Raw genomic sequence first — 10,687 nt, 5'->3', positions numbered from 1 at the left:
GGTTATCACAACTGTCTGTTTCAGTTCATTTAAGTTGAATGAACTGAAACAGACAGTTGTGACAACCAATCAGATTTCGAGTTGGCGACACTGGGCCTTCTAGAAGGCCCGGAAGATTTCTTTCCTCGCGTTGAACGTGATACGTAAACGTCCTTTGATTGGATACTGAGGCAGACCGGTGCAGTGCTTCAGTGCTCAGTTTAGCTGGCTAATGCAAAATCGACGTTCATCGGTTTCAATTGGTAAGACTAAATATAATAACATTAACCAACTCAAATAAACTAGTTTACACCAACTTGATAATTCCAGTTTTTGATACAATTACAACGCCATTTTCAAGACGGAACTTTCAAGAAAAACTGGATATCGTGAGGATGGGAAGTTTAATGAAACTGCTTTGCAGGTGGGACAATGCGATGTTTAGTGGACAAACTTGTTAAAGCTCACAAAAACTTTGTAGACTAATCCCTGAAAATCTTCTTTTGTTTTTAAGTTGTGACAGTAATATCCAAGCGATCATATAACTGAGAGTTTACTACTCTTAATGTATTGTTAATACGGGTGTATTGATTTTAAATGCTCCGGAAATATTAATAGTCTGTTGTACTCGACTATGTTAAGGTGATGCAATGCTCACTTATACTGCCTTTCTGTATAAATATAATGGTTCGAGAGCCATGGCGTCATAATGATGGTATGAGGAGGTGGATTCACTCAGTTTAAAATCGTGTAGGACATCGCTGAAGGCCTAGTCGTGAAATGCACGGACCGCCACTGCTACACTCACAGGTTATCTCTGGCCCACTACACTACACTCAGAGGTTATCTCTGGCCTACTACACTACACTCAGAGGTTATCTCTGGCCTACTACACTCACAGGTTATCTCTGGCCTACTACACTCAGTCAGAGGTTATCTCTGGCCTACTACACTCAGTCAGAGGTTATCTGTGGCCTACTACACTACACTCACAGGTTATCTCTGGCCTACTACACTACACTCACAAGTTATATCTGGCCTACTACACTACACTACACTCACAGGTTATCTCTGGCCTACTGCACTGCACTCACAAGTTATCTCTGGCCTACTACACTCACAAGTTATCTCTGGCCTACTACACTACACTCACAAGTTATATCTGGCCTACTACACTACACTACACTCACAGGTTATCTCTGGCCTACTACACTCACAGGTTATCTCTGGCCTACTACACTACACTACACTCACAAGTTATCTCTGGCCTACTACACTACACTACACTCACAGGTTATCTCTGGCCTACTACACTACACTCACAAGTTATATCTGGCCTACTACACTACACTACACTCACAGGTTATCTCTGGCCTACTACACTCACAGGTTATCATTGGCCTGCTACACTCAGAGGTTATCGTTGTCCTACTGGCCTACTACACTCACAGGTTATCTCTGGCCTACTGCACTACACTCACAGGTTATCTCTGGCCTACTACACTACACTCAGAGGTTATCTCTGGCCTACTACACTCACAGGTTATCTCTGGCCTACTACACTCACAGGTTATCTGTGGCCTACTACACTACACTCACAAGTTATCTCTGGCCTACTACACTACACTACACTCACAGGTTATCGTTGGCCTACTACACTCAGAGGTTATCTCTGGCCTACTACACTCACAGGTTATCTCTAGCCTACTACACTACACTACACTCACAGGTTATCGTTGGCCTACTGCACTACACTCACAGGTTATCTCCGGCCTACTGCACTCAGAGGTTATCTCTGGCCTACTGCACTCAGAGGTTATCTCTGGCCTACTACATTCACAGGTTATCTCTGGCATACTACACTCAGAGGTTATCTCTGGCCTACTACATTCACAGGTTATCTCTGGCATACTACACTCAGAGGTTATCTCTGGCCTACTACACTACACTACACTACACTCACAGGTTATCTCTGGCCTACTGCACTACACTCAGAGGTTATCTCTGGCCTACTTCACTACACTCACAGGTTATCTCTGGCCTACTGCACTACACTCACAGGTTATCTCTGGCCTACTGCACTACACTCAGAGGTTATCTCTGGCCTACTTCACTACACTCAGAGGTTATCTCTGGCCTACTACACTCACAGGTTATCTCTGGCCTACTACACTACACTACACTACACTCACAGGTTATCTCTGGCCTACTACACTACACTCAGAGGTTATCTCTGGCCTACTACACTACACTACACTCACAGGTTATCTCTGGCCTACTACACTCACAGGTTATCTCTGGCCTACTACACTACACTACACTCACAAGTTATCTCTGGCCTACTACACTACACTACACTCAGATGTTATCTCTGGCCTACTACACTACACTCAGAGGTTATCTCTGGCCTACTACACTCAGATGTTATCTCTGGCCTACTACACTGCACATCAGAAGCTGCAGAGCTGGATGCAGATGTGGTGCACACATGAAAGACATATCGATGAAGGGAACCCTGCAGAATGCGCTGCTGCTAAACGCCATGTTTTATGTACAGATCATAAATCCTTTAGGGACATTTCTTTTAACCAAGCTGTTTGCTCTAGACGTGGTGCTTCGTGGAAGCAGTGCATGTGTAGAGGGAAGATTACTGTGGTGTGAGTGCACACAGTTTAATAACAGGCCTGTATAAATGCTGTGAGCGTTTCTTTTCTTTTTTTTTTCACGCTTTCCACAGATGCAGTGCTTTGTACTGAAGGCTGCAGTCGCTGAGCTTCCCGAGCGCAGGCCTATTTATAGAGCAGTAACCTTACTGCGCAGAGCGCTGCCTTGAACCACTCATCTATTCAGACTGGAGCACATGAAAGGAAACAGCGTTACACTGTCAGGGCTACTGCTAACACACAGGTGTCCAACAGCAGCAGATGCCACAAGGCCTGTCGATGGTTTAGCCTTTGGTAGATAAAAGTTCATCCGTCTATGTGTGTGGCAATTGAAAGGGAAGAAGGGAGAGGGGGAGGGAAGAGAGAGATAGAGATAGATAGAGAGAGAGAGGATGCCTATCCACTTCCACCAGTGTCTGTATTTCTGACACTTTGGTTGACGGAGCCCTCAGAACAATACCTTTCCATGGTAACGAAGCACAGTGGAGACAATGCAAGCCTGACGCAAGCTGCTGTCCCTCAGCGTGAACACGAGGCGTGAAGAAAAGCTTCGCTCCAATCCGATCAGAAGGACACACTCTCACTCTTCACCATTCAGTCTAACTTGACTTGAAGGTAGCGTCGGCCATTCTGGGAAGATATTCGAGCTCAACAGCCATTCAAATGACATCCCTCGCTTCAGTGCTCTCAAAGAAATGTGTTGATTTGCTGTTATTGTTCTTGGATCGGTCCGAGCGACTATGTTTGCTTCCGAATAACAGAGGAAGGACTGTGTATAAATCCCCCAGCGCTTCTTTAGCGCACACAAAGCTACATGACCCTGAGGAGCAATTCGTTCATGTTCATGGCTCGGTTTGTCTTAATCGAAAGGTATGATCTGATTCGAGCAAAGCTTTCTTCATGATGAGGGACAGCAGCTTGCGGGAGTGCAGTGTAGCGACTATGTAGGCTTCCGAGTAACAGAGGCAGGACTGTGTATTAACACAAGCGCTTCTTTAGCGCACACAGAGCTACATGACCCTGAGGAGCAATTCACTGAATCTCACCATTAGTGTATCGGATTGGAATCACAGGCTGCGGGGGTTCCGGTCATGACGTGCAAAAACTGTAAGAATGGTTTTGTTATTTAGAACCTTAAATCCAAGTTGACAAATATAGGACCGGCACATATTTGAACTACATCCTGCATAGTGCAAGACGGCCATAAAGAGAGGGGACTCTTTCATGACCACTGAACACGTCAGCATGAGGTGCCCCTAATTATGAATCTACAGTGCCTTGCACAATTATTAGCACCCCTAGTAAATTTGAGAAGGATATGAAAAATATGACTTTGCTGTTTAACATCTTGGTCTTTCACTCAAAATATTTACAAAAATCTTACCTTTTCATTGAAGTAAAATGATAGAAAGAAACAAAAAACTGTTGCCATTAAATAAATATTTTCCCCCAAAACGGCACCCCTAGAAAATTCTTCTAATTAAAATATAACTGAAGTATATTTCCAGTCATGTTTTATATTTTAAAGTTCAACTGTTTGATTAGGAACTCTTAAGAGGTCACCCATGACTTCCTGTTCCACTGGCATACAAACATGAGGTGACACAGGCCAAGTCCATTAGTCATTCACTAAACAATGTGCAACGAAAAGTTGTTGAGCTGCACAAATCAAGAAATGGACAGATAATCTCTAAACAGTTGAAAATTCCCATTTCCACTATCATGGAAGTTTAAAGCGACAGGGCATCACAGCTGGAGAATTGCAGAGGTTAGTTGAGTTTTGGGGTCAGAAATTCTCCAAAACTACCATCAGATGTCACCTACATCACCACAAGTTATTTTGGAGGGTTGCCAGAAAAAAAGCCTCTGCTGTCAATCAACAACAAACTAAAGCACCTACAGTTTGCCAAATGTAAGACAGACTTAGTTATATGGTCAGATGAGACCAAAATAAAGCTTTTTGGCAACAAACATCAAAGGTGGGTTTGGCGTACCTAAATGAAAAGGCAAGATTTTACTGAATATTTTGATAGGAAGACCAAGAGGATAAACAGCAAAGACATTTTTTCATAGCCTGTTTTGCTCATATTCACTAGGGTCCCAATAATTGTGGAGGGCACTGTTATCCTAGTGAACTACAGCTGGTGTGTGTGAAAATAACTAATTCCGGAGAAAATAATGTGACGTTCTAACTAAACATTCGTTAGTTACTTTTCTCTGAAGCCTCAGTAATGAACACCCCCTGAAACACACAGTTTTGCATTATTAGTCTGATGTATACATTCTCCTGATCTCTTCACATCGTTAAAAGTCTGATGTATACATTCTCCTGTTCCCTTAACATTGTTATCAGTCTAATAGATAGATTGTCCTGTTCTCTTCACATTGTTATAAGTCTGATGTATACATTCTCCTGTTCTCTTCACATGGGCAGAGCACACTAGTGGTGCTTCAGTAGAGCACTCACACCTCAAATAAACACATGCAGATCTTTGGAGAATTTACTTTTATTCATTTGTTTGTTCTTCCAACAGCAGGATCAAAAAGGTACTCTGTTCTGTTATATTTTGCAGGAATACCTTCCATCTTTACCCTGAGGACTCAAATTGACTGTTAGGGATGAGCAAGAAATGGCATTTAAATTGCTCCAGAGTGGTCTCCTTCTTTTTATGTTCTGAAAATTCTGTATAAAATGCTCTTGGCCGGCGATGTAAACACCCTTATTCCTTCTGTGAGACTAAATCAACTGACCAATGTCAGACTGGGCATAATTCAGGTCACTTAAAAACATCTGAATACTTCAAAAGTGAAAGATACCAGTGACATGTCCTGCCAGGACACAAGTGAACCGACATGAACCATCATTAAGACAAAAACAAAGATAAAGAATGTCATGGAACTCCTTCAGAACAAGTACACCTAGTAACCATGGAAATACTCAGATGACATCAGCTGACACATTTGAAGAAAGCAGGCTAGAGATGATGGCACTTTTGCTAAACAGGAAGAGAAGTAGAGTTGATGGCTCCTTTGCTAAACAGGTAAAGCTGTAGAGCGACTGTTCAATACTGCTCAGCCATCATGAGGACAGTCAGCGCAGACCAGCCAGTGAAGGGGTGACTGCCCTGTCCACGGCCTGTGCCGTCATTGTACTGTTCCCATACGTAACCTGTGTCCATGTACTGTCTGTAAACGTTATTGACAAGGTTAGTCCTGAGCTCTTGGTAGAGGGCCGCTGCATGTTCCTGATATGGCCCTTCCAAGTTGCCGTAGTGGTGCAGGGCCCTGACGGCCAGGTAGTTTATATTTATCCATATCGCACCGCGCCAGTAGGGGGCATCGTGCTCCGTGTTCCGCTCCATGTAGATGGGGTCGGTGCGGGAGAGCGAGCGCAGGCCGTACGGGGTCCACAGGCGGTCCGGGTCCCTCATGTCCCTCAGGATGTGCTCCAGCTTGGGCGAGTCGGGCGTCAGGATGTGCAGTAAGAAGGGGAAGAGGCTGACGTAGCCCAGCGCGTTGACGAACTGCAGCTTAGGGGCGTTGCGCCCCGAGCCGACGGAGCGCACCAGGCGTGCCACGGGGAACTGGTGCCGCGGCTGCCCGGGCGGCACGTACACCTTCTCCCGCAGCAGGGCCACGGCGTGAGTGTGGTTGCCATAGTCACTGAAGGCGCGCAGCTGCTCGGACCAGTGCAGCTCGGCCAGCAGCTGGTTGTCGCTGAGCATCTGGTGGGTGCGCTCGTACTCCTGGTGGGGCTCGCCCAGAAGCCTCGCCACCCTAGCCATGATGCCCGACGCCTGCGCCATCCAGCAACGCAGGTCCACGTGGCGCTCGTCCGCAGACGGGTGAGACGCCCGCGGGTAGTCGTCCAAACCCGAGGTCAACGTCTTGGGGTTGAGGAAGACGTTGGTGTCCTTGTCTCGGCCCCTCCAGCGGTAGGAGTTGGGCAGGGGTCCGGCCTGGGTGGTGTTGTACCACTCGAACCAGGTCTGGAGTCGTGGGTAGAGCCTGCGGAGGAACGGCAGAGTTCCCCGGGTGGAGGGAGCGTCGGGCCGAGCCGCCAGCTGCTCCACCAGCTCCTGCAGGGCCAGGAAGAGGGTAGGGGGGTTGGCGTTCTCGTTGCGCTGCACCACGAACTCTCCGGGAACTTTGCTCCGCGCCTCGTCGCCCAGGATCTGCTCGCGCGGAATCCAGCCCTCGACGTTGATGAGGTCCAGCCAGTGGGCCACGGCCTCCCGTGTCACCTGAGGGTCCCACTTGCTCAGGAGCAGCTGGTGGAAGCCCTCGTCCCACAGGAAGCCTCGGGGAAAGAAGGAGCGCGAGGGCACGGCCGTGAAGAGCGGCCCCTCCGGGTAGAGCAAGGGGTACTCGTTATAGACGGACTGCACGATGGACTGACCGTAGAAGTAGCCCATACCACCCAGCATGTTGCTCAGCGCGGCCTTGCTGAACTTGACCTGGGACTGGGTGAAGCCCTTAGCCTGGAGGCCGAAGGTGTTCTCAAACTTCCGGTCGAAGGCCACCTTCCTCTTCTCCAGCTCCTCAGTCAGAACAGAGCCTGCTAGCTGGTCCGGGCGATCGTGGAAACTGCCGGACTCGAAAAGAACCTCGATCTGGAAGGGCATCTGGACTGTAACCTGGTGAACCACAAAGTCGCTCTCCTTCCGATTGTCGGCTGGTTTCTGTTGGTGGTGGTGGTGGGGAGGCTTATAGGTGTCCACGGCGATGTAGGGACGCTTCTCACCTGATGGAGGATTGAAGACAAACCTTCGGTTCATGCTGTTCTTCACTATATCCGTGAGCTTCTCCAGGCCAGGAGTGGCTGTCTGCAAGTAGTTGTAACTGTGGTGAAGAGAGCACAATTTTAAAAACTTTTAACTTATTCTTTGACACTTTGAGAGCCATTCTGGTCAATAGAGGTATTTTTCAATCGAGGTCTTTTTTTTCAATTTGACACAACATGGAACTGAACCCTGACAAGATGTCTTCAAGAAGTTTAAATTTTAAAGCAAATATTAAGTGACAAAGGATAGTAAACACTGATTACATTAGAAGAAATTAATTAATTCACAGGTAATGATGTATCATAATGCACATGCATAACGTTGTTTGAATATAAACCTCCAAAATCCTACATATTACATAGTCTACTAAACATTCAACAGAATAACCATAAGTTTCATTGAAACATAGACATTCGTTTTCTATTTCTTGAAAAAAAGAAAAAGCAGTATTTATTGTTACACCAGGTTTTAGTGCTCTTAGCTTGATTGTTCTCTCCCTTGTACGTCACTTTGGACAAAAGCGTCTGCTAAATGACTAAATGTAAATGTAAATGTAAATGTATAAAAGTGTGAGGTGAGCTATGCCTACCTGGCATATTTAGCACTGGCGGCATCTCCAGCGGTGGGTTTGCGGAAGGTGACCTTGAATTGGCCCAGCTCCTCTGAGGAGCCAGTGACGGTGCTCAGCCGGTTCCGCTCCTCCACGTGTGCCTGCAGCGCCCCTTGGGTGTCCGTGGCAACGTAGAACATGAGAGAGATGACCGGTGCGTGGGCAGCAGAGCTCTGGGAGAGAGGAGAGAGCCAAAGAAAAAAGGTCAGTAGAAGTCACAAAGCAATCAAGCAACCAGATGAAGACAGCCAGCCAGGGAAGACGACACGGAAAGCCACTTTAGAATGCCTTTCTGTCAAGTACAAGAAGAACTAAAAAACAACTGCCACTGCATATAAAGCTGTGTCCTGGCCCCTGAACAATGGGCCAACAAACCATAACAAACCAAAGAGGCTAAATTCAATGATTTTCTGCGTTGCGTTTCGAGGGCATAGTCATTTACCAACATAACAATACTGGTCTCTCTAGCCCTCTTTGGCTGAGGTACATTGCCTATTTTCAGTGTCATGTTAGGACAAAGGTAATAAGGTCAATTGAAGAAGGAAACATCAACTCTGCTGTGAGTAGCTTTTAATTCAGTTTCTGCACAGACTCAACGGTGATGAGAGGGTTGACTAACAGGACATACACAGACCCTCATAACTGTTCATTCATCATTTTTAGTGCTCATATATAATTGTCGGTGAAATAGCAGCAGAGCTTTGCCAGTTAACACATTCATCATGTAAAACGTGGAAACCAACTGTTCACTGGCCATCTGTGCCCACTCACATGCTGTTTGGGTTAGGGTCTATACATTAGAGTCACTCTCCCGACTCACCCCACTCACATGCTGTTTGGCCGTTATCCTCTGGTCTCTCTAGCCTTCTTTGGCTGAGGTACACCAGGTTGTCTCTTTTCAGTGGCATGTAAGAATAAAGGTAATTAGGTCTATTCATTAGAGCAGCCAGTCACTCTCCCCACTCACATGCTGTTTGGCCGTTATCCTCCAGGTCCAGTCTCCTCCGTGCTCCCCACCCTTACGCTTCACAAACTCGGTGGTGAGGGTGAAGTCGCTGTCCCGGATCTCCTGCACACCGAAGCTAACGCCGTCATGCATGAGCCACCCGTAGCCCTGCAACCGGTCACTCTGCTCGCAGGTGTGCCTGAGGTTCACATCCATGTCAGAGAATTGACGGAACCACATCAGTCCTAAAGGAGTTTGGAGGAGAGGGTAGGAGGTGCACATACACAGACAAAAAAAGACTGTAAGAGCATTTCTCAACAATAAGACCCACAAAGCTGATCTTGACAATAAACAGAGTATACACACAAACACGAATAACGACTTTAAAATTATGACCATGTACTATGTCTGATATAAATGGAAGTGCTAATCAGAAATATCCATATGAAGACTGTAAGAGCATTTCTCAACAATTAGACCCACATGGTTGATCTTAACAATAAATAGGGTACACACACAAACACGAATACGGACTTTAAAATGATGACCATGTACTGATGTCTGATACAAAGAGAGGTGCTCATCAGAAATATCCATACCAGTGACCACAGACGTGGGGCTCCTGGTCTTCATGCCAAAGTACACCTGTGGCCGAAAGGACCCCCAGAACCTCTCCGGGGATACCTCTGCACTGGTGCTGTTTGCATCCAGCACGCGTGGGGACGTGTGTAAGGTCACCACCCTCTTAGCCAGGGAGGAGCGCATGTAGAGAGCATAGAAGAACCATATGAGGCTGAAGATGCAGAGAACGATGGAGATGTTGATGAATACTTTGCCGAGGTCAGCTTTCTTTTTCTTCTCCTTGCGGTGTGGGACTGGCGGCTTGTCTTCCGTCCCAGGGTGGGAGAATCCATCACCTGCCACAATCCTTTTTCTCTGCCGGCCCATTCTTCCCTACAGGCTACAGTTACAAAGACAGATACCATCAGGCACGAAGGGATAATGAAGAAACAGAAGCATTGTCTCTGTTGGCCACGAACAGAAATTCACTCTGAAATACCCAATAGTTCATGTCAAATAGGTAGTGTATGACAGGAGTAAACATTACACTAACATTAGCTTACTGATTATAGCTCGAGACACAGTTCAATGACATATTCAGAGGCATATGGTATAAAAGTAACATGTAAACAAAGTAACATGCAGTTAAATACATGGAAAATGTCCGATAAAATAGATGGATCTTGCATAGTAAAGAATAATGTCTTAACTGAAATAACTGAGTTTTGACAAGCTGGCTCAAGATAGACGAGATCTTGCAATCACGACGAGTCACATAATGTTAACTAGTGAATAGTTTAAATAAATCACAATGAGATCCCTGCATAATCAGCTTCCAAAAGCGACACATTTTTATTTCTTTATTATTTATCCCAACACGTACGTGTATATACAAGTAAGCATTACCATTTCAAGGTTAGCCAACTGGCTAACAGTAACTACCGTATGAATGACTTCAGGTGTCTAACATGAAGTCCAAGCAATTGGCGCGACCGCCATTTAGGAGGTCTGTAAAATCATGATTCATAGTGGCTTCATCAGATTTCATCTTAACCATAGCATGTTAATTAAATACCTTAAGATTTGCCTCGATTTTCAGCGGCATAAAGTAGTCCTGTTACTTCCTGGTCAAAGACGCCATCTG

The 10,687-nt window shown here is 46.0% G+C and overlaps 1 protein-coding gene across 1 annotated transcript; it reads right to left on the bottom strand.

The window, feature by feature from the left end:
* Positions 1-5,704: 5,704 nt before the first annotated feature.
* On the bottom strand, positions 5,705-10,666 carry mogs (mannosyl-oligosaccharide glucosidase; the record flags this gene model as incomplete). The annotated part of the gene is made up of 5 exons (XM_080858875.1): positions 10,619-10,666; positions 9,582-9,943; positions 9,004-9,227; positions 8,016-8,209; positions 5,705-7,484 (listed from the first exon to the last, which is right to left on the bottom strand). Exons 2-5 carry the CDS (start codon positions 9,928-9,930, stop codon positions 5,705-5,707), a joined length of 2,547 nt encoding a protein of 848 aa, XP_080715001.1. The 5' UTR covers positions 9,931-9,943; positions 10,619-10,666.
* Between the last annotated feature and the right edge of the window lie 21 nt (positions 10,667-10,687).

This window comes from Sprattus sprattus, assembly GCF_963457725.1.
Source record: "Sprattus sprattus genome assembly, chromosome: 20".
NCBI lineage: Eukaryota > Metazoa > Chordata > Actinopteri > Clupeiformes > Clupeidae > Sprattus > Sprattus sprattus.
This window is presented reverse-complemented; position numbering and strand designations above follow the sequence as displayed.